Source organism: Colletotrichum fioriniae (genome assembly GCF_027942845.1).
Source record: "Colletotrichum fioriniae strain IMI 355084 chromosome Unknown scaffold_7, whole genome shotgun sequence".
In the NCBI taxonomy this organism is placed as follows: Eukaryota; Fungi; Ascomycota; class Sordariomycetes; order Glomerellales; family Glomerellaceae; genus Colletotrichum; species Colletotrichum fioriniae.
The window spans coordinates 729,185-753,274 of record NW_027076843.1 but is presented as its reverse complement, the minus strand read 5'-3'; the positions used below and the strand labels follow the sequence as shown (position 1 = coordinate 753,274).

General features: G+C 52.7%; 3 protein-coding genes across 3 annotated transcripts; 1 reads left to right on the top strand and 2 right to left on the bottom strand.

Annotated features, from left to right (window-relative positions):
• Positions 1-1,762: 1,762 nt before the first annotated feature.
• Positions 1,763-7,652, top strand: UFD4 (Ubiquitin fusion degradation protein 4; the record flags this gene model as incomplete). The annotated part of the gene is made up of 5 exons (XM_053190752.2): positions 1,763-2,103; positions 2,161-2,267; positions 2,329-7,194; positions 7,246-7,395; positions 7,456-7,652. The coding sequence occupies 5 exons, from the start codon at positions 1,763-1,765 to the stop codon at positions 7,650-7,652; spliced, it is 5,661 nt and encodes a 1,886-aa protein (XP_053051670.2).
• A 1,112-nt stretch (positions 7,653-8,764) lies between these two features.
• N0V96_006389 (uncharacterized protein) lies at positions 8,765-13,164 on the bottom strand (the record flags this gene model as incomplete). The annotated part of the gene is made up of 4 exons (XM_053190753.2): positions 8,765-9,680; positions 9,736-10,868; positions 10,916-12,987; positions 13,080-13,164. 4 exons carry the CDS (start codon positions 13,162-13,164, stop codon positions 8,765-8,767), a joined length of 4,206 nt encoding a protein of 1,401 aa, XP_053051671.2.
• An 8,139-nt stretch (positions 13,165-21,303) lies between these two features.
• Positions 21,304-22,434, bottom strand: N0V96_006388 (uncharacterized protein; the record flags this gene model as incomplete). The annotated part of the gene is made up of 4 exons (XM_065757702.1): positions 21,304-21,399; positions 21,456-21,828; positions 21,967-21,972; positions 22,124-22,434. 4 exons carry the CDS (start codon positions 22,432-22,434, stop codon positions 21,304-21,306), a joined length of 786 nt encoding a protein of 261 aa, XP_065613619.1.
• Positions 22,435-24,090: the final 1,656 nt, after the last annotated feature.

Here is a 24,090-nt window from a genome sequence, read left to right as displayed (position 1 = left end):
TGGCGTGTGGCGTGTGGCGTGCGGCGTGCGGCGTGGTGCTTGTTAAACTGTTAGCAGCAACGGGTGGTGTGTCTGTCCCGTTCGCCGGCCACGGCCCAGGGCATCCATCAGTCAGACCCGACACCTTCTTCCTCTCCCGTGCTGCTTTGGCGCTGCATAACCTCGCCTGGTTCCAAAACCCATCCATACATCTCCCCAAACTCCAACATCGCCATTGAATTTGTTCTCCTGCGACGACAAGGACGACGACGACGATAACGATACGACGATAATCGATTCGAAGGATAGATCAGGCCATCAATATCGATGACTCTCAACGCAACGAGATCGTCTTGTCTGATCCGTTGATTGGGATCAACCTCGCAACGCCATCGTATCTGTTGGCCATTTCCCGACGGCGCTGATAACATCAAGACACCACAACGCTTAATCGCCAGCAACCCTCGAGCTGTCCTGCCTCATGGCGTAATCCATGGCAGAACGAATCGCCTCTGCAAACCAGCGCTCCAGATCGGTAGTCGACCACGATCCCCCCGCGCGCCTCCCGTCTACGCCGACGACATCGTCTTCCGGTTCGGGTTCGCCCACCCTAGCTTCGACCTCGTCTTCCCAGCGGTAGGTGGTTGTCATTTCACCCGTATTTGCCGTATTTCTTCTCGAATTCCCATATATTGTTTTGTGCTTCGCGGAGACAACGGAGAGAGTCGAAGGAGACAGAGCATGCGTATGTGATCCGTGTGTGTATGCGAGACAGAGAGAGACTCGAGAGTGAAGAGGAACAAGAACAAGAAGAAGAGGACACACAAGAGGAGAGAAAGCAGCAAGAATCAGCCGCAGGCGACAGGCGCGCAGAATCTTTCTCTGTGAGAGAGCAAGAGCAGGAGCAAGAGCAGACGCGAGGCAGAGAGGCAGGAGCAGCAAGAACAACGTCCAGGTGCCGTGGGGTAGTTGCCGGCGACAGCCAACTTGTCTCGTGCCTGAGGTGCCTGCCTGCCTGCCGCCTTCTCTCGGTCTGGTCTGCCTCTACCTGTACCTCATTGCTGCTTCTTTCACCTTCACCTTGTCCGTTTGTCTCTCTTGATCCTCGAGTCCAAAAAAGGCACCAAAAAAGGGTGCACCTTTTCGACCTCAGGATCCGCCCTTCGTTCCCCTCCTCTTCCTCCGCCTGAAGCTACCTTACCTTTGGTACCCGAACGGCGGGATCTCGAACTTAAGCGGGTCGGGTCACTATACCTACTGGACCGCCCTACCTCACTACACCGCAACCGCACCGTACACACCCTGCCAGGCACCACCGCACCGTACCTCTAGAGCACCTCAGGAAGAGAAAAAAAAAAGACACAGAGAGGCGCCTGCTTTCCAACCATTGAAACACGGCTGCATCGCACCGCTCCTTCACCCACTCTTCATCGAGTCTTGATCATCTCCTCCTCGACACTTCTTCTTCCTTGACTCGACTCCTCTTTTCTCCTTCACTTCTTTACTCTCGTCGTTCTCGCTTGGTCAGCCTCGGGCCAGTGCTAGCAGACCCCTCCCTCTACCCCAGCAATTCATTGCATGCTTTACCTCTCTCGTTGTGTCTAGTACACTGTACATCCACATCCACTACACTCACACACCACACGCACACACATCTGACATTCGTTGCGGTACACACACGAGGCCGCCGGCATCCTGGCCTCGGCTCATTTGACTTGATCTTTACCTTCGTTTTCTCGCCTTCCGTTCTTCGGTCGGCATGCCTCCTAAGAACCAGTCACTCATGTCTCCCAGAATTACCAGATCTTCTGCCCGGCAAGCGGCGAGTCTCGCGGCTTCATCGACACAATCCGCTGCAAGCGCCGATCCCGCAGCGGCCGCCCCTGCACCACCGAGCTCCAGTCCTCCAAACCCTCCCACCTCAGCCTCGCGGAAACGAAAGGCTTCAACACAAGCTACCAGCCCTACTCCTGGACCACAGCAGTCTGCATCAGCTTCCTCCAGGCGATCAAAGCGTCAAAAGGTAGCCGAAGCTGTTCCACCGCCTCAGCTCCCTACTCAGCCACCTGCCCCGCCTCGCTCGAAGAGAAAGGGCAAATCTACCGTCGCCATGTCGAGCCCAGAGTAAGGATTTCTGTGAGCTGGAATTGGACATTCTTGAAAGCTGACTGTGCTCGTTAGCATTTCCGCCGATCCTGCAAACGCATCAGAGAACACCGCGCCCTCGGCATCTTCAAGCCGCAAATCCAGTAGCAGCCGAAGCAAGAGAACTGCCACCGGCACCCTAGGTAACCCCCAGTTGCCTCCAGTCTGATACTTTGAAGCATAGTGCTGATTCGCCATACACAGATCCTTCCGCCAACACATCCAGCTCTTCCCGTAAGACGAAACGGAATGCCGCAAACAACGCGGATCCCGATACTGCAATGACGGGCACAGACGACACTGAAAAGGAGTCTCTTCCTCTTCCGCCCCCACCGCCTCCTCCCGAACATCACGACGACGACGATGATAGTGACGATAACGATGACGATGATGAGGGTCAGCGATACGATGACGACGTAGACGATGATCCCTTTGGAGGATTCGGAGGTCCTGGAGGTCCCGGTGGCTTGTCAAGTACCTTGCGGGCCTTGACAGGCATGATGACGGGTATTTCGTCTCGCCTGCGAGATCTTCTCAACAGCCTGCGTCAAAAGGATGACCCATCAGTGCAGCTGATCGCCTTGCAAGAGCTGTCTGAAATCTTGTTGGTTTCCAACGAGGACAACTTATCAGGTCACTTTTCACCTGATGCCTTCGTCAAGGAATTGGTGACTCTGATGCAACCCAATGAGATGACGGGCGAAGAGAATCCCGAACTCATGTTGCTCGCCTGCCGTTGCCTGGCAAACTTGATGGAGGCCTTGCCCGCCAGTGTGGCCAACGTCGTTTACGGAGGGGCTGTCCCCGTGCTCTGCCAAAAACTGCTCGAGATCTCCTTCATCGACCTTGCCGAGCAAGCCCTGAGCACCCTCGAAAAGATCTCAGCAGAGTATCCCTCCAGTATTGTCCGAGAGGGTGGCTTGACCGCCTGCTTATCCTACTTGGATTTCTTCGCAACAAGCACACAAAGAACAGCCGTGACCACGGCTGCCAATTGCTGTCGAAACATCCCCGAGGATTCTTTCCCGGTCATTCGAGATGTCATGCCCACACTTCTCAACGTATTGGGCAGCAGCGACCAGCGAGTGGTCGAAAAGGCGTCCATCTGCGTCTCTGGCATTGTGGAGAGCTTCAAGTACCAGTCTGCCAAGCTGGAAGAACTCGTCAGTGTCGACCTGTTGAAGGCTGTCTTGAGGCTGCTTGTGCCAGGCACCACTAATCTCATTGGAGCTGATATCCACACGCAATTCCTGCGGGTGCTGGCCTTTACGGCTCGTGCTAGCCCCCAGCTTTCGGCGGACTTGTTCAAGCTCAACATCGTGGAGACACTTTACCAAATCCTTACGGGTGTTTCACCGCCCAGTGGCACAGAAGATGTTGCCTCCAAGTTGGACAGCGTTGTCATCATGCAGGCCTTGATCCATCGACCAAAGGAGCAGATTATCGAGACGCTCAATGTCATTTGCGAGCTGCTACCTAGCCTGCCTCGCAACGCTGACCCTTCATATGGCGACTTCGTGGAGATGAACACAACAGAACCCATCACTCCTTCCTCCACAGCAGCTGGAAAGACGCGCAAGTCACCAAACGATAAGAGAATCGAACTGCTCGACAGTTGCAAGTCCGAAGTTCGCCGCTTTGCTCTGATTCTTTTCCCGACCTTAACCGACGCTTTTTCGAGCACAGTTAACCTCAACGTTCGCCAAAAGGTACTCACAGCCCAGCTAAAGATGCTTTCAAACCTTGACGAGGAGATTCTTAGCGAAGCGCTGAAGACAGTGTCTTATGCTTCCTTCCTGGCTTCGATTCTATCTCAACAGGACCATCCCTCCCTGGTTATGCTGGCGCTTCAAGCCACAGAACTTCTTCTCAGTCGCTTGGAGGATGTTTACCGGTACCAGCTCTACCGTGAAGGTGTCATTTCGGAAATCACCAAATTAGCCATCGAGGAGCACACGCCGCCGCCAGCGCCAGAGCCGGCCGGCTCGCAAGAGTCCCACAACACGGAGCCGCAGGCCGCGGCAGATTCTGGTGACCAATCTTCAGACAATGAGGAGTCTGAGGACGATGAAGAACACGAAGAGTCGGATGACGAGGAGAATGAGGAGGACAATGAGAACGAGCCTCATCCAGACGACATATCTGGGTCGCCGGTTAGCTCACGTGGCTCAACAATGTCGCTTGACGGGCCGCCTCAACACTTCCTGTCAGACGTTCCGTCGATGCGAAGCAGGATTCGTGAGGTGGCCAAGAAGTTCCTAGAGAGCCACGAGACTGAGAAGCACGGCAAGGCCATGAAGAAGAAGGCGACTAAGATCCTCACTAATTTATCAGATCTTGCTGAAGAGATTGAAGCCTTTTACCTCAACAGATCGGCAGGCAATCTTTCACCTGAGAACGGCGTAGAGCTATTCAAGAAGCTGGCCTCATCCTTCGACGCGGACGTCCTCGAAAGTGTCACCAGTGCAGAGCTTCTGGCTTCTGGGCTCGTTAGAGTGCTTTTGGAAGTTTTCAGCAATCCCGACGAGGATCTAGCCCGCACTGCTCAGGCGGACTTCTTGCAGGTCTTCATGGGCTACAGCGTCAAGTCCAAGCCTAAGACTGCCACTGCCGATTCACCCGCAACTCCCTTCAGTGTCATGGTTCATAAACTTCAAGATTTGCTGAGTAGATCTGAGCATTTCGAGGTCATTACTGTCCACCAAAATACCTTCGATGGCAATCGCAGTAGTGCGGCGTCCATGCTTGCGAAGCAGATTCGGCTCAGGCTCGTGGCTGATGACGAGTCTATACCTAAGTCATATAGAAACATAATGGTTTCGATTCACGCCATCGCTACTTTCAAGTCTCTTGATGACTACCTGAGGCCCAGAATCAGTCTTTCGGAACGGCCACGTGGCTCCTCAAGACGGGCCGACAACCTCTCGAGGGCCCTCGCCTCGTTGGCAGGCTCTGCTGGTTTGCCACTCAGCCATGCGGCAGCTAGACTTGCGGAGCGCGCGTCGGCAGCGTCTGGGTCAAGCCCGGTCCCGCCACCGCCCAGTGTGCCTACGCCCAGCGGCTCGCGTTCTCTCCGCAAGACGAAGTCAAAGACAACACCGCAGTCGGAGAGTGCGGCCACTCCCGATACCTCTTCCAGCACCAGAGACAAGGGCGTTTTGAGAAGATCTACCCGTCGTAGTGCGGCGTCAGCTGCAGATAGCCCAGTGCCGTCTAGACCACCTCCTGAAGATGACGACTTGGAGAATGCCCTCGAGTGTGCAGACGAGAAGCACCTGTCTGACGACGAAGAGATTGGGGGAAGCAGTGCTTTGGATGCTATTGTAGGTGACTTGGACGAGGATATGAGCGAATCTCCCGGCCCCGAGCCTGGCGCTGTCAATATGGAAATCGCTGCTGGTGGAAGGGTTACCGCACGGAAGGATGATGGGACCAGAGTGCCCACCCCATCGCAGAGTTCTCTGCCTACTCGTTCTAGTGCTCTGCCGCCCCCTCCTGCGGCACAAAGCACCCCCACGCCGGCAACCTCATCGAGGCCAATGTCTTACGCCGCAGCCATTCAAGCTGTGCCACAAGACTGGCATATCCAGTTCACTCTCGACAACAAGGTGATTACGAGCGAGACTACAATTTACCGTGCCGTCCACACCTCGGCCGCCAACTCTGACGAGCACTTTAGCCGAAGTGTCTGGTCTGCAGTGCACCCGATCAAGTTCCGACGTGCCCCTGGTCCGCCTCCCGCGGAAACCCTTTCGTTCAGTTCCAATGCTCAGGCCAGTACAGAGGAGAATGGCGAAGGAAACGTTCCGGCATCTCTCGCCAAGCACCCTTCGACCGCCTCTATCCTTCGCCTTCTCAACATCCTCCACGACTTGAACGCCAACATCGAAGATGTCATGGTTGAGAACAGCGAAAAGGATGCCGTTCGACTGAATGTCGAGCCCCTCTCACAGTTCGTCAACACCAAGTTGACTGCGAAGCTCAACAGACAGCTTGAAGAGCCTTTGATCGTCGCGAGCAATTGCCTGCCAAGTTGGGTAGAAGACCTTGCACGACTGTACCCTTTCCTCTTCCCCTTTGAAACCAGGCACTTGTTCTTGCAGTCGACCTCATTTGGTTATGCGCGCTCGATGACTCGCTGGCAGAACGCCCATTCTGCGGACGACTCGCGTCGCGACCGCCGCGACGATAGACCATTCTTGGGTCGTTTACAGCGCCAGAAGGTTCGCATTTCACGATCGAAGATCTTGGAGTCGGCCTTGAAAGTCATGGAACTGTATGGCGCGTCTCAGAGCATTCTCGAGGTTGAATACTTTGAGGAAGTCGGAACCGGATTGGGCCCGACACTTGAGTTCTACTCGACGGTGTCGAGAGAGTTCTCCAAGAAAAAGCTTAAGCTGTGGAGAGAGATGGATTCGAACGACTCGGAAGAGTACATCTCTGGAGCGAGTGGACTTTTCCCTCGGCCACTCAGCGACGATGAAGCCGTTGCGCCCAACGGGGAACGTATTTTGCAACTGTTCAAAACCCTCGGCAAATTTGTTGCTCGCTCAATGATCGATTCTCGCATCATTGATCTGAACTTCAATCCCACCTTCTTCCGCATTGGAGATGGTTCATCGGCACCTGGCGTGAAGCCATCACTCGGCGCAGTTAAGGTCGTCGATCCCGGCTTGGCCAGGTCTCTGAAAACCATTAAGAAGTTCGCCGTGGCCAAGAAGGAAATCGACGAAGACCCTTCACGAACGCCTGCTCAAAAGGTTGCTGATACAGAGGATATCGTTATTGATGGTGTCAAGTTGGACGACCTGTGCCTGGATTTCACCCTTCCCGGATTCCCAGAGATCGAGTTGATGCCCAATGGTGGACAGATTCGGGTCACCATTGACAACGTGGACGCGTATCTTGAGCGTGTAATTGACATGACCCTGGGCACTGGTGTTCGTCGCCAGGTTGACGCCTTCCGCACCGGTTTCTCTCAAGTCTTCCCCTACTCTGCTTTAAGCGCATTCACTCCCGATGAGCTGGTAACTTTGTTTGGCCGTGTTGACGAGGACTGGTCTCTCGAAAGTAAGTACTTCCCCGCGTCTCCGCCTGATGATAGACTGACATTCTCGCTAGCACTCATGGATTCGATCAAGGCGGACCACGGCTACAACATGGACAGCAAGACCGTTAAGAACTTGCTGCAGACGATGAGCGAACTATCAGCTCCTGAGCGCCGCGATTTCCTGCAATTCACCACGGGCAGCCCCAAGCTCCCCATTGGAGGTACGTTGCTCTCTCGTTCGTCGGCATATCTCAAGTAGCCCAGACTAACACAAACAACAGGATTCAAGAGCTTGACGCCCATGTTCACGGTCGTCTGCAAGCCAAGTGAACACCCCTACACGTCTGACGACTATCTTCCTAGTGTCATGACGTGTGTGAACTACCTCAAACTACCAGACTACACCAATATCGAAGCCATGCGCAAACAGCTCTCTACTGCCATCAAGGAAGGCCAGGGAGCTTTCCACCTGTCATAGACGGTGTTTCTGTCACCGACTCAGCGAATCCAGGAAACCCAAAACAGAAAAAAACAGATAGCGAACCTGATGGCCAAGTTGGCCATCTCAGCGAACGTCGCCACATTTACATGAGTGTGGTATGAAATACATCAACAAGCATTGCACATCGGGCGATGGTATTCTTTCAACAATAAAGATTTTATGGATGGAAACGGTCTGGGTCAGGGAACACCAGTTTTGGGTGAGGTGGATTGAAGGGCGAGGTTAACAACACATTGAAGAGAAGCCCCTCCACCCGACTTTGCATGGCAGGTTCGTTAGGCGTCAGACGTGCTTTTCGGCTTGCCTCCCTGCTATGGCCTCGAGGCATTTCTCTCTTGTTTCAGCTCTGTTTCTAGGGTCCATGACCAGACCCGTTTGAAGCCTGCTGGTTTGTGACGTGCCAAGGGGATTCCGTTGATAGAATGGTCAAAATTGATTTGTGACAACATTGTCGTGTCCCTTGTGTTGGCTGATACGTGATCGTGGTGATGCTACTACCGCCGTTCATCGCAGATATTGACAGTTCGCCCGACATGCTCACGAGTACTTGTGACATGGTCATTAGAGAATGAGATTACACGGCGTAAAGGTCTCTCATTTCATCACAGGAATCTAATGTCCCCCTTCCCTATCTGCGCGCAATACAAAGGCTTTGTTGTCCACCCCATGGGTACCGAAAACCCTTCTCTCTCGGATCAAGTGGCCTTCAGAAAACGTCGCCTCCAAAGATTTCCCTTGCCCTTCTGCCGCCTATAAAAACAACATGACAAAAACAACATGGTCCTCCATTTTCCCTCCTCTGGTCTCCAAATTTCTTCATCTTCTCTTGCTCGTGGAAAGGTATCTTGAGAAGAAAACAAAAGTCAGGGTAAGCAGTTGCGGGAACACGTTACACAAGCCCCGTTCTCCTTCCGCTATGCCATGCTCCCCTTTACTTGTACCCCAGGACGCAACTAAGGTAGAATGGGGGGTTTGGGAGAAAGAGGCAATTCAACAGACGCTGATGCGGCGGCTGGCTTGCTTTGTATGGCAGCAGACTCGGCATCAAATTAATAGGTCCCAGCTCTCAGGCCAAGCAGCATATGCCTCTAGCGGAAGCCAGACTTGACCTCGGCGCGGGGCCACTCAAAGAGGACGTCTCCGCTATAGACGTCGGCGGTGATGCGGCTAATGCGCAGCTCCACTTCGCCGTAGAAGCGTTCGCACTCGCGGAGCACCTTGATCACAAGCTTCTGGCTGAGAGCAGGGTCGTCCGCGTCGCCAAAGTGCTTCTCGACGCGCTTGCGCAGCGTCTCAATACCCTTGCGAACCTCGCGGGAGTCGTACGTTGCCAAGACCTTATGGAAGGTGGACTTGGAATTGGAGGGCTGCGAGGCGATGCTCGAGCCAGGCTTGCCCGATTGCAGCTGGCCTTCGATGTTCTCGACGTACTCGAGGAGCTTGCCGAGGGGGCGCCGCATTACGGCGTTCAGGTACAGATTCATGTGCTCGTTCATCTCGCCTGTCGCAGCCTCGCGCCAGTCTTCGAGGACATTGAGGCCGTGCGTGTTGATCTCCTCGAGGAAGTGGTTCATATTCTCGATGAGCAGAATATGGAAGTTGAGTGCCTCCTTGTCCTCTGGATCCGCACCTGCAGCGCCAACGCTGACTGCCGGGTTCTCGCGGGCAATGATCTTGAGAGAGTCGAACATGGACTTGAGAATGCGATCATACTCGCGGTCAACCGTCTTGCGTACAGCTAGGTTAGGGTCGATACCCGAGAGAATGTTTTCCACAGCGTTGGAGAACTGAGGGAAGACGCGAATAAACGAAATAACGCCCTTGCGCTTATTAATCTTGACCTTAGTCTCCTCGATGGCGCGAATCTGCTCGTCGACAAACTTCTTAAATCGGGACTCCAAGATACCGTGGAGCTTCTGGAGGAGAGCGTTGAGAAAGTCTTGGTTGGATTGTTGGATGTCCAACAGGTTCCGCTCGAGAACAGCCAAGACACCAGCACCTTGTCTAGAGTATCTAATCAGTATGTTACGACAATGACATAAAATTAAAGTCAACTTACAAAGGATCGGCTTGGACAACCCATTCAATGAGCTTGGCAATCTCTGTCTCGAGGAAGATGAAAATCACCTCCATACCCTTGGTAACACGTCGAGCCAGATCGCGGTCAGGCTCCATCAAACGATGGCGGCGCAAGTCGCCGCCTCTCCGATCTGACGGCCTGCTGGCTGCGACCAGGTCCGGGAAGTCTGATTGCTCCAGTGTGGTAGCGTGGAAGAAGTCGATGATGAAATTTTGCTCCATCTCAACTAACGGCAGAAGGTCGTCCAGTACCTGCCCAAACACCTCGTAAGGGAGGCTTCGGTTCTCGCCCGACTCTTTCAGGTTAGTCCTACTGCTGGTATCGATGGGCGAACGCAGACTCTTGGCCAATGTCTGACTACGCTTGACGGTGAGCTTCCTGACAGTGGTCGCCCTGCCTTCCTGTTGCTTTTCGACTTCAAATGTAAACAGGAGCTCAGATGTTTCGTCGGCAGTCATCTTGCGCGCATTGCGCTTCCACGCTTCCAAGACTTGGCGGAATTCGTTCTTGTAGACCGGGTGGCTCTTGTCTTGGTAGACTTGGATCATGCGATCCCAGTTGGCGGGATCGACGTCCTTGGCGTATTTGATCAAGGGACTGTACTTCCACAACATGTCTCGACCGGTGTCGTGGTGGCGAGAATCCACCTTTCTTGAAAGAGCTTCGCGAAGCGCTCTGTTGACCTCGTTGTAGGCTACATCGAACTGTTGGGCCATGTAGCCGACCAACCGTCGCGAGAAGACAGCGCTTTCTTGTCGGTACATCTCCTTCTTCTCCTGGACGATTCTCATTTTGCCATAGTCGGTGTTCTCGAGACCCACGGCTTGGTCAACTTCTCCGCCAATATCTTCGCTCTTTCGTGGTTCGCCCCCTAGTAATGTGGGATCGATCTTGATCATTGCCTTGTAGAGAGTAACCAACGACATCTCGATGTCCTCAAGGCCATTCAGATCCTCCAATGGTGCCGCTCTCAAAGCGTTCAGGTCGGCAGAGGTAATAGTAGTTGTCTCGAGGAGCGACTCGAGCTCCTTCTTGAGCAACTTCTGGTTAGCAGTTTGCACCTGAAGACCCTGGCCTTGAGCTTCAATGTATGCAATATCATCAGAAAGAGTCTGTCTCTGGTCAGCAACAGTCTCGGAAAGTTTACAAAGCAACCTACCGAAAGCTCAACGCTGTACAGCGTCAGAAGATTCTCCATTTCTTCACACTCAGCGACTGCCAGATCAATGCCGCGTTTGATAGCCTCGACACGATCATCCTCTTCCTGGAACCGGGCTAGCCAGCCGCCGGCTTGTGCTTTGTTAAGCTCTCGCTCAAGGTCTGTCCTCATCTCATCTACGTTACGAGATCTCATCTGCTCGCCAGGAACCCAGCCAAAGTAGTCGAGCCACTTTGTGAATTCGCCGCTCTTGTTATCCAAGAATGTGGGGTCAATACCAAGAGATGCAAGATACTTGGCGTCATTACCGGCAACTATCGACTTGCTGTTCTCCTCCTTGGCTGCGGTTTCCTCTGGCTTCTTCACGCTAATAACTTCTTGAATTGAGGGCTGCAAGCTTGATGGCCGACTAGAATTAGGCACAGTGACTTTAACCTCAGGCACACCAGATGTGCGCTTGGGAGGCTCCGCGGGTGCAGCAGTCTCTTCAACTGCAGGTTCTGGTGATGTAACTTTGGGGCCGTCAGAAGAGGCAGGCCGCGGCGGAGGTTGGAAAACTGTTGTGATTCCTTCGGCGGGTTCAGTGCTCTTTGTGGCAAGTTGTCGAAGTCTTTCACCAGCACCGCCAGGCCGAGGCTTGAAAGCTGAGGCGGCGGAGGCAGCCTTCCAGAGCACACCAGCAAGATCATTCTTGGATTTCTTTGCTTTTATCATCGGTCCTAAACCTGGCCGACTCTCATCTTCTTGTTCCGCAGGAGCCTCAGGCTCAGGGGCAGGCTCGACGGTCGGAGGCTCCTCGGGTATGGGTTCCTCGACCGCAGCTACAGGCGCTGGCGGAGGGGCTGGAGGCGGAGTCTGTACGATGGGAGAAACCGGGGCAGGGGGAACGGGGATTTCAGGCGGCGGAGAGACAATAGGAGGAGGCTGTCTTGTGGGTGTTGCCCCATTTCGCGTCGGGGTTCTGAGTGCGAGAGGAACATCTGGTGCACCCGGGTCTCCAGGTGTAAGGGGTGTGACTGGTCGGTTGTCCCTGTAAGAACCGCCGTCTGACCTCTGCGAAAGAGAGTTCTTCCTGGCTGTACTCCTCGGAGGAGGGGCGACTTGATCTCGTCGCATCCCCGGGCTCACTAGCGGCGCAGGAACCAGGTCTCTGTCGTTGAAGCCCTGTCCCTGGGGTCTTGCAGGGTCCATCGGGGGTCTCTTCCTCTCTGGTGGTCTGCCTTCTTCGGAGATTGGTGGAGGTGGTCCAAGTCCAGGCTCTTGACCTGGCTCACCGAACCTACCAAAGGCCCCTTGACCAGGCATGCCATTTCGTGAGCGTGGCGGCATGCTCCCCGTATCGTCGCTCCTGCCTCCCAGAGAAGGCGAGAAAGATTCTTGGCTCTTGTTCCCAAATCTTCTCAGCGTAGGCGGTTCCTGCGAGAACGAAGATGCCATGCTTCCCGCTGGTGAGTTATTCGCCATTCCATTGAGAGGTGGTGGTCGGCGAGGGCCTGGAGGGCCTGGCGAGGGAGTGCCATAGTTGGAGGGCGCATTCGGAGCACCGAGGCTGGTCTGACTAGAAGCAGCATCGGGCATTGCGGGGGGTCGGAAGGCAGCCTGTGCTGGAGGTGGTGGTCGTCGTTCGTTTCTGAGTATCTGGGCCATCTCGGCCTGGTCGAAGCCCGATAGCTCAGGGACCTTACCTCCCGTGTATTTGCCATAGATCTTAACCAGGCTGGCAATGAAGAACTTCTTTTCCTTATCCGACTGCGCATTCCAGAAGTAGGGCTTTCCGATGGTGACAATGAAGCCAGTATCACCAGCCCATTCGCGGAAGGTCGGGTTAGCCGGCGGCCCCGTGAAGGACTCGATGGCGGAGAGGTCGTCGAGGTTCCATGTCTTTCCAATTGAGAAGGAGCCGTTGGCGTTCTCTTTCGTCTTGTGCATACGCACTCGGCCACTCTTTCGTACTGCAACGACGATTACGCGGGGTTTCTGTGATTCGGGTGTTCGTGCTTGAGGTGGCGGAGGAGAGGTCGGATGAGAGGAGTACTCGGTGATTCGAATATGGGTGATATATGTCTCGAGCACTGTTGACGGAAGCAAGCAAGGGTCAGTACTATATTCATATGAAGCAGACTTTCTTGTTTGAGAATCTCAGCGATGTCGGGATTCAACGCACACGATCCGTCCACATCCTTCTTGATGAAGCAGCTCTCGATGATGCGCCGCTTCTCATCCTCGAATCGCTGGGCCCTGTTGTCCATGGCTGCTCGGTAGGGCGGTCCCGTCGCAGTGGAATGGAGCAATCATGAGGGTGTTCGCAATGCAATGGGAGGAACCATTTACATGGTCGTCGCGCAGTCGGAATCGGGAGGGCGGCGTGGCGGTGCGATGGGGGACAAGGCGCTTGGAAGGGAGTTGATTGAGGTTGAGGTGGGATTTCGAGGTCGTGTCGTGATGCAAGCCAGAAGGGGAACGGGTGGACGTGTGCTGGAGTCTGTCTGTCCTTGGGGGTAGCTTGCTGCCAGGGCAGCCTTTGGTCCCGCTGGTTGAATGGGGGGTGGGAGGTATTTCGACCGTCCAGTCTGGGGCTCCTGTTAGCGTCAGCCCCAAGCTAAGCCTGGTAGCGCCGCCACTTCACAATCAGTGGGGCTGGTGAAGATGTTTCTGCTACTTGTATCGATTTTAATCACTTAAAAAAACATATGATACATATTTTTATATCATTTTTTGTCAGTAACAGTCGTCGAGTTTGGTCTTTTCCAGAATTCAATGTTGATCGTCTCTACCATCTCGGTCTCGCATCGGGTCCACAATACATAGGTGGTACCTGCCCAAATGCCTGTCTATCTGCTACCTGACGGGAACTTGCAGCGACATAGTTCCCTGGGCTACGCAATCGGGTGCGCTGAAAGATTGATTTGGGAGGGATGAGGTGGCTCCTTCCTTCCAATGCCACAACGCTAGTTATCCGTAGGTACCTAAGTATCCGTAAGGTGGTGGAATGTCCCGCCACCGATTGACTTCTGATGTCCCGCAATCGCCTGGCTCGTTCGCGGCTCGCTCTGCAACTCAGTCCCCTTTTTCAGCAATACCCTTCTTGCGAAGGTTCCCGTGCAGACAAACCGCCTTTTTAACGATAATTCAACTTCACACGAGCAAGTCATTCTTGTATGAAGAGACACACGCCCGCATATTCGCGTTACCTGTTTTCCGTCTATGCACTGAACCGATATCAGACGCATCATCCGGCAAGGTTGCCGTCAGAGAGCTCGGGCACCCGTCGTCATGCCTCCCACCAGTCCATGTTTCAAGCTGCCCTGCCCATGAATGAGATAGCCCCCTCGATACGCCCATCACTGCAACATCCGGGGTTCCGATGCCGTCTCTGTCTCTTGTTCTTTCTGCCGACGCCCTCGGGCACTTCTGACAGTGAACCTTGCACACCTTGGGCAGCCATGTCGCCGAACTCAAAAGGCTTACTCACCCGACTTTTGCTCAGCTCGCTACTTACTATTCGGTGCTTGGATATCATCATTAGATGGCCAGTGAAGCTCTCATGACCGACCACTCTGCTTGGGGAGGTGGACCGTGCGTGCGACTTCAGATGGTCGACTTCAACGTCCAACTACCAACGCCAAGTGAAGCAGCAACAGGGGTATCATTAATTCACCTCAAACCATGAGTCTTACGGACTCTGAAGCAACCCCAAGGTCAACACACGCTACTTCATTTTACCCTTCGAAATCAACTACAGCTCGCCTTGATTTGTTCCAGTCTCATAACACCAATCTTAGCTTTTCATATCATGTGCCTTTTGAACCATCGCCTTGCCAATAGCTCATCAATTCCGACTTCTCATCTCATTATCTAGCTTTGCATTCTTCCATGGAGGGTATATCATGGACAGCAACCAGAGCACAACGATTTTCAACGCCACCTTCCAACCTCGCAGGGTCACCAAGAAGCCACCCTCAGACCAAGCACCAGATATCTAATCACTGGCTTGCTGGTCCTCGTTCACCTCATCCTCCTCTTCCGGCACCTCGACTACCTGAGTCTGGCATTGGCTCGTCTAGGCATCTCGAGCCGTATCCTCCGTGTCCTCCCTGCTAATCGGCTGTATACGGCCATGGAATGAGATAGTGCCCTCTACTGTATACTTGTAACGCCAACTCTTATACTCTTCCAGCGTCCGTTTGCATTCTTTCCACGGCCATTCTCTCATGCAACGGAGTCTGGCCTTGCCTTCGGGTGTCACTCCGGCGGTGAAGTACGTGCTACCTGGGAGTATACAGTTTTTGAGAAAGTGCCCTGCACGTAGCTTGAGCACCTCTCTCGTGAACAGTTGGGGGCCGCTCTCTCGTTACGCGTCGTTGAATACGGCGTTTCCGTCTCCGTCGACGTAGCCCACCTCGTTCTGCTCTTGATACAGGATCTTGTTGCGGCCGGGGTAGTTGAAGTCGAGACCGCCGTTTATTTGGCTCATCTTGGTGGTGGTGATGCTTGGTCCTTGTCTTCTTAGTTGACAGTCTGTTGAAATGGAACTGGGCCGGCTATGAGCGTTTGTATATTGGCAGGAGCTAGTAAACCAGTTTATATATGCCATGCTCCACTCCGGTCTCTGTGAAAGAGAGGTTGAACATCGTAGCTGCGTTGGTAACATTCGAGACGTTTTCTCCCGAGCGACCTTCTTTGAGGTTGTCAATACCCTGAAAGGATAATCAGACCTCGACTCACTTCGCACCCGAGTACCTTCTCTCAGTCTTTGGGCGAAAACTAGATAGTTGGTGCTTGAATGCGAATATCGCCCTAAAAGACAAATCGATTGAAATAAGTGAGTCAAGAAACATAGCGCAACGTCGCTAATGTCTAGCAGTCTCTCCCTTTGCTCCTCGACATGAACAATAGAGCAGGTATTGAAACAGCGCTTTTGACCCCAACATCTTCCCTCCACACTTCATAATCAAATTCCATATCTAGCACAGGTCTTCTGTACCGACCCTCCGTCGATCGACGCAGTTGAATCTTATCTAAGGCTCACTAGCATCCCATGGCCAACTTAACATTTTGCGATGCACAGCATTGTGTATGACATCCGCATTATTCCAAAGCCCAAATCTATCTAATGCCTTTTCCATCAGAGAAGGAGCCGGCAAGAAGGAAGTGTATACTGGCCTCACCACCAATTCCGTGAGGGAGCTGTATCGTACGTCGATCCAGATGCACAAAGATGGTCCTGTCCGGTGAGCACGCCATATTACAAGACCACTCGCCCGAGATTGCCCGCTTCGACTGTTCGTCTTTGAAGTAACAAAACCAGTCGTCGTCTCCCTTCTCCCGAGGAAGGTATTCTTCAGCCGCAGCGTGGACCCCGACAATGACCCTCTCTACCCGGCTGTCTCCGACATTCAACTGTAGCTCGACCCCGAGCGTTCCACGCTGTCTCAGCTTGTAGAGGGGAACAAGGCCTCTGTATGGGGTATTGAAGGGTGCCTGGCCAGTGGAGTTGACGTAAAAATGCTCGAAATGTTTTGTATGCTGTGATATTATAGAACTCTGGCCGGTCGAGCTGACTTCTATACGAAACTGTGGTGCTTTTCGTGTTTCGATGATTGGCATAATCATCTGCGATGCTCGGTACCCAGGTTTTCCTACATGCCAGAGTGATATCGCGTACTTCAACAACTCGGCGTTTCGTTGCAACGAATGAATGCAGAATTCTTGTAGGCATGAGGGGATATATGTTTCTCAACTCATAGAGAGCTATGGGTCGCGCGGGTACCGGCCATCGTTGCGCGCCAATAGCAGAACCGTCAATTAGCGACGAGACGCCATCCGAAGTTCCGACGTAATTGCTCGTCAAAAGAGGGATGCAAACACGTCCCGTGCTGGGGTCTTCTTCTTCTCCTGCTTCGCTTCTCCTTTCGGATACGTTCAGCACAGCAAGATCTAGACCGGACATCTTGAGCGTGGGCAGGCGGATACGCAGACCTGCGTTTGTCATCGAGTACGATGTGGCCATGCTCCATCCGACAATAGACTCGTCAGTCTTCGATCCGCAGAAGAAACGGTCGCCGCCCTTGAAGACTGCCGGCGATGGTGCGAGTAGACTACTCCAGTCGTGCGGGATAGTATGATCCCACGTCCAACAGAAGATTGTCTGGTCGTCCGAGATACGGATCAACTCTTCCTGGAGGCGCATAAACGCCGCCGAGCGCTCGCCATAGAGCAACGGCATGTTGAGACCGAGGAGTCCTAACACGCAGTACGCCATGTCTTCGGGACGTGTCGTCTCCCGGCCTGCCAACCAGGAAAACATCTCCGAGATGCTCGCCTCCAGCACCGACTTGGCACCAGAGATGTACTCGTTTCGTATCCCGGTGATGTTCGAAATTTCAGACGCAAAGTCATGCCGTGATCCCAGGATCCTCCAATTTTTGTCAAGGAAATACATACGCCTTGGAGCCAAGAGTTCTTGCAATGTCCAGCCGCGAGTGAACCAACGACTACGAGCGAGTTCTAGGCGACAACGTTGTTGTTGGCCCTGAGTCTTGAAACGAACAGACTTGGTTCGACAAACGACAACATCGCCTGAGCTTTCTGGCAAAGTGGTAGCCTCAAAGTCGAGGTCTTCGAGATAAGCGAAGCAAACAGCCGATTCCTGGTACCAGTTGAACATCGAGTTGATTGCCTCTAAGAGCTCGGCGGAGCTTTCCTTGTCGATACAATTCGTATCAACCCACAGATACTCGAGGCCGAATTCGCGTGTTAACCGGCAAGCCCCGAGGATTTTGGCGTACCCCTCCTCTTTTGATCTCGCGACATCTTTTACCTGCCATTCCTTGAAACTTATCTCATGCGTGCCATTCCAAGTGTGAGATAGGGTTGTGTACTGGGGGCACCCACCCATAAACTCCTCCAGTAGAAGTGTGTTCACATTGATCAAACGCATTTTGGTGATGTTTTCATGGCTGAAATTTATGAGGTCGATGGAAGAGAATACGGTCGCTTTTCATAGCCTGGTCTGGCAGCCTGAGTCCCTTGCCCGCTAGCCAAACCCACAGCTTGCAAGGTGAGTGGTCCCGTCATTGCTTGCATCCCCATGCAGGTTGTCAGCAGTGATGCGGCACTATTTACTTGTGATTGAGAGCAGTGCCAAAACCATGGACTTGCGATTAGTCGTAAGGCTCACCCCTGTTCTTCTAATTCTTTATTTCCAGAAAGAACCGAAAGTTTCTTCCAGCTGGCTATGCGATGTATGCTCTGCAGACACATGAGCTCCAGTAGACAAGAACAGAACTATTATCACGAACTCATATAAAAGGCAAAGAAACTCACGTTCAATATTCAAATCCTTTGATTTTGTGGAACGCAGCGTATCCTCACATGTTATCATGTTCTTGGAACTTTCAAGGGGTTCAAGGAAGGAATACGAATGCAGGTACCGATTTGCACCCACCCGCCTTCACCTAGGCTGTCTCTTTATCTTAAAAAAAGGACAGAGCCGTTCGATATCTACTCGAGTGCATTCGCAAGTATTCATGATCAGCAGCGCCGTTTGATAGCTACTCAAGTGCCTTTGCATGTTCTCGTCATCAGCAGAGCCGTTTGGTATCTGTTCGAGCGTCTTCGCACGTATTCGTGATTATCTAGTCACGAATGTGTTAACGACAACCATGATTTACGGACGAAAGGCACGGGATTATTTAAACATATCACTTATTAGGTACCTATGGAACTGACTTAAGAAATAAGCAGCTAGTCACTTCAAAAGACAATTGCCACTTGTAATCACGGCCTTTAATCTAACGATTTAGTCACGAATACGCGAATGGCGACTGTGATTGATGGACGCAAGGCATAGGATTACTTGAAGCCAGCCACTTGGCGAGCTCTTTCAGAACCAACTTAGCAAGTAGGCAGCTGGCCATTTCGCAAGACGTTCGCCACTTGCAACGCGGCCGACAACCTTAGAATCGCGTACATTGCCGGTATAGGTAATGAGAGCTTGAGGAACGGTCTTATATATCTTCCTCAAACAACCCCTCTTCCCAAAAGGCAACCAAGGGTACATCGATCCTGCCGAGTGTGGTGATACTTGGTATTCATTTCTATTTCATCTTCTGCCCTTAGAGGCTTCTTTCATCCCACTTGTTCGTTCTATGTACATGGGCTCATCTTCATCCTTTCGAAAAAGGTCATCGCTAACCCCGGCGGAGCCCATTCCAGATCCAGTATCATACACTCGTAGATATGTTTCCCCCCGAAGACACACTTTGCTGCATCTTGCAACCCAAAATGACCAGCTTTGTGTGGTAAGAAAATGCTGCGCAAATGCCAGATAAAATGCCGATAAATCATGTCTCATATCCCTTTCCATGTTTCCTAAATTTCCCCTCCTCATTATCACTCATCCCAGATTTCATTCCCATCTTTCCCCCTTTCATGTCATAGTCTCAGTCGAGGCCTTGGCATAACGCTCTCATAGTAGCAAACAAAAGCTGCAATGGCGCTTTCTTGCGTAAATAGTTTTTGTCGTGGTATCTCGGTGTAAATGCGATGGTAGATAGTAATTGCTGCAGCAGCGAGCGGCAGCGATGAGTAAATCCCGTGAAGACAAACGGCGAGTAGATCAGTCGACAATCTCGTCAGAGCTGCTACTACTCGACCCAGACGTCACACTCATGCTCTGGCGCGCAACGTGGACCAATCTGTAGATGCCGAACGCGACGAGGGCGAGGACGACGAACAGCACAATGACAATAATCGCGATGACGTCGTTTTGTTTGACCATGGCTGCTAATTAGGACTGGCCGTCCTTGGTTTCGTGCCTTTCTTGTGTGTGAGGCTGACGGAGCTCCCAACGGCCGCGATGATTTTTGGTGGGGGTGTGGGAATGTGCGGGGGACAGCTTGTGTGGAGAGCCGGTGGCTGGGAGGAATAAGAGAGAGACACGGAGGGTCTGGGCGGAGACGCCGTGGAATGTGGTGGTCTCGGGAAGACGATTGAGTTTGGTGGTATCTTTCAACGGTCCGAGGTTTTTGTCTGTGCCTATGGGATGGCTTGTCAGACAAAATGTCCTCGGTTGGAATTCCAGTTGGAAGCTTAGGAATTGTCGTACGTGACGGCTAGGTGAGAGTTCAATCCGTGAATGAGCGGCTCAAGTTCCCTGCCACGAATTCGTCAAGTGCCGAGTTGCATGGGTCCGAGATGTGGGTAAAGGTTGATGGTAGAGACCCGGGGTGGACAACGGGGTTGATCACTACGGAGTGGTCGACGACGATGAGGAGAGGGGGAAAGAAACTTCGAGATCGATCAGATGAACCCTTTTCGCAATGAGAATATGCAATGTATCAGAAGAAAGAGAAGAGGGGAATTGGGAGTGGTGAGGAATGCAGCGCGGGCAAGCCTCACGTTAAAAAGAAGCGTTGCCCCGCCACCAGCTTTCCCAAAGCTGTCGCCCGCCCAGCCGCAAAACCCGAAAGTCAATAGAAATGTGAGAGGCTGGGCCGCGTGCCGCACCACCAAGTACCACCACCGCTACCACCACCACCACCCTGGGCAAAAAAACCCGCGACAACGCTACCGGCAGCTTCAGGCTCTCCTACTCGTCCAACCGCCTGCGATGCAGGGATGTAAAGCTGCTTTATAGTGGAGTATCCCGACGGGCTTGCTGTCGACGTCCTCCACTACCCAACCTCGCGGACTCGCAACATGCAGGTTTCTTACCCTTGTCGCAGTAAGCCTCTGTGTCTTGGGGAGAGGTCGGATGTACATTTCCCTGTAAAATCGTGTGTATCGTGACTTTGACTAGACCGCTAGCGCTACTTGGTTATGACTGAGCTGTACCTGCATCGTACCTGGATCTAGCACTCGGCGGCACCCGCCTCTTGACATGGATAAAATGCCCTTCACGACTCTGAGACCATTTTTCTTGCTAGATGTGAGCCAATGAAGGAGAACTCTGACATTTTGTATGAAGGCCGAGAAGTTCCTGCCCGCCCAGGCTGCGTTTATGTGTTGGGGATGTAGGATGTTAATAATTCTCTACAACAAGGGGCAATCTCACGCGTCAGCTGAAGCAATTGGAATTAATGGATGAACTTGCGGTTTTGATTTCTCCTGAAATTACGAAGCAGAACCGTGAAGCACACCTCCTCCCGCTAATTCAGTCACAGTAAGGATATAGCAAGCCCGTCACAGTCCGAATTGCCTTAGACCTGATTTTCGATATGGCCTGATAAGACTTCTCCCGAGGACTGAAAGCGCGCAAATATCACAACAAGCAGTAGCCAAGCCAACGACGCTCAAGACCCTGCCGATGATATCAGATGTATCACGAAACCAAACGCCAATCCTTTCCCAAGAAATTACACGAACGGCACCCTTTTTTCAGTGTTCTACATCTTGGCCTCGGGCGTAGCATCAAGGTCCGGAAGATCGGCGTCAGGTCCCGCCTTGATGATGCGAATGTGCTTTTCGTAGAATTGCAGCATCTAAGCGTCCGTCAGTGTCATCATCTTGCGTTGCGCCGGAATACATAGGACCATACCTTTTGGGGACATCTCTTATATACCACCTCCTTGGGATGCTTAGTCTTCTGACCGTTTCGCCAGTTGAGGTAGATAATAATAGAGCCTGACTCTTCGTCTTCGCAGGCATCAATCGACTCGACGTCATCCTCCCAGCTACCGCTGGGCAGTGTCCAGGCCTTGGCCTTGGCCTCCTTTGCTGACACGGGAGGAGTAGATTCGGCGGGGTGACCATTGCGCTTGCCTCTCTTGCTGCTCGCTGGTGGTGTAGATGATGAAGCACTGGGGCGTCCGCGCTTCTTCGTCGTTTTGGCCTTGGTCTTCTCCTCAAACAGCGCCTCGCGTCCACCGAGCTTCTTAAGGTATTCTTCCAAGATCTCTGATGCGCCTTCCCTGCGAGCGTGTCAGGAGTCGTTCCGAGTTTGGCGTTGATCGCAGATCATAGTTTGAAACCTACTTCAGGCTGTCTTCCGGCTCCCAAGTCTGATCTGATTTCTTCGAGTAACCTTCCCACTTGACACGGAAGTTCACGGTGCCCTACAAAAAGCGTTAGTATAGTGGCGCACTGCCACCGGAAGAGGGGCACTTGCGTCGTCGGAAGCTAGATGGTCAAGAATCTTCTCGACAACGTATCTACGGCCGATCAGCCACTTTATCCCGGCAAAGCCGTTTGGTGTGTGTGACGTACTCATCCGCCTCCAAATCATCGTCTTCGTCGCCTTCCTCGTCCTCTTCGTCGGCCACAACAGAGCCTGTTTTAGAAGCCTTGGCAGGCTTGGTGGCGTTGCCGTTCAAGTCGCCGGAGATGATGGGAATGTCTTCTTCGCTCTTAGCTTCGCTGACATCGTCTCGGTATTCTGCGGATCGGCTCTTCGCGCGCTTCTCCTTGAGCGGGATGGCGATTTCGCCGCTGGCTTCGGACATCTCATCGTCGCTAATAGCTACAGGAGCAGTCAGCTTTATGGGCTTCTTTCCCTCGTTCGCTTTGCGACGCGGCATTGCGACGTTGTATGGAGAATTGCTGGAGGATTCGCGTCCTGAAGTGTATTGTCGCAATCTCGACGCGACTTAGCTAGTGGCGCGAGGGGTGAAGTTCGAAGAGGTGAGAGCTTACCGGGAGGCATTGTGTAGAGAGTGTTTATTCCACGGTGTATACGTAGTTCGTCTAGGCAGTAGCGGTTCGGATGGGCGCAAATAGAAGGTTGCGCAAGACTGGACGTGAAAGGAAGCTGCGATGCGCTGCCAAAAAGACTACGTGCAAATACCGGAAGCTGCCCCAGCTTTTGCATAGGTAGCGAGAGGCTGGAGTAGATTCACGTCGCAGCCAATTGTGGCGTTTATGCATCACGTGATCCAAATGTACTAGCCACTTCTCCGGACTGGAGGGGAAAGAACGGATACCTGCCGCCACCAATTCCGGCGCTTTCCTTCCAGCCCGGGAGCCCCCATCCTTTGGGTACCCACCACTGACGGGAGAAGGAGCTCATGTGGAGCTCCGAACCCGTGGACCAAGCTCCAACCTGGAAGGTCCGTCTTGAATCTTCCTCCCGCTTTTAACTTACCTACCTACCTTACCTTACCTAAGGTGGTACCTTACATTGTACGCAGACACGGTGGGATACCAGATTATCAATTCTAGGAAGGCATTGATGCCTTCTTTTTTTTTAATTTTTTTTTATATACCTCAATCAAGCTTCCGGGAGAAGCTACAAAGCCTGAGCAAATAACAACTGCTTCTCTCCTGTTCCGAAAGTTGACAGTGCCGATTGTTCACACCTCACATGCTGCTTCGCGATGCCTTAATCGCTATGACATTGACACGGGCTGCAGTAGATAAGCTGATAATATTTATCTTCAACGTCACAAGATGATGTGGTCAAGGTTTGCGTCATTACTCAACAGCAATCATCCCTCGCCAAAGCTCAATGGGTACTGAAGACGGCGAGTCGCATGAGTTCGTCCGCGGCTAATCTGATGATCGACAACGACCGATCCGGGAAGAAAAATGCATTTACGACACACCTCAAGGTCTATTCTTTTTATTTTTTATTTTTATCAGCCAGCTCTCTGCGATCTGCCAGACACTGCCACTTTATCCTGCGAAAGGCGCTTCTCGGCACCAACAGGACTGTGCCGCTCCAACCAACGGAGAAAAACGACTCGATGTGCAGCGTATCTGCATGTAACTGCAGAAGCGTAATTTGCGTCTCATCAAAATCTCTGCAGTGCGAAAGGGGTTGCGATTTGCTGTCCAAATACGACAACCAACGAGACGTTCTTGAAAAGGCTTAGGCAAGCGCCAAAAGACATGGATCTCGATTTCCACAGCTGGTGGGCAAGTGCCAGCCATGCTTAGTGATCATCTGCAAGGTCCTAACCGACCAACAGTATTACTTCGCCTCTCCCTCGCGTCAAATCCAGGGCGGATGATGCCAAGTTGTGGCATTTTAAGGTCGAAGAACGGGCCAGCGAGTGCCTGTTGCTCTGGATCAGGGCCAAATACGCCGTGACACTGGGCGTTAGCTTCAGCTGCCGTACGAGAGGCGGCGGGAAATTATCGGTGTCCTGCAGGCTGCTAACGTTGGTTGGTGTGCAGTTGAATTGACCTCTTCGGTGGGCAAGATGGGGCCCTTATGAGACGGTCCCAGACAGACA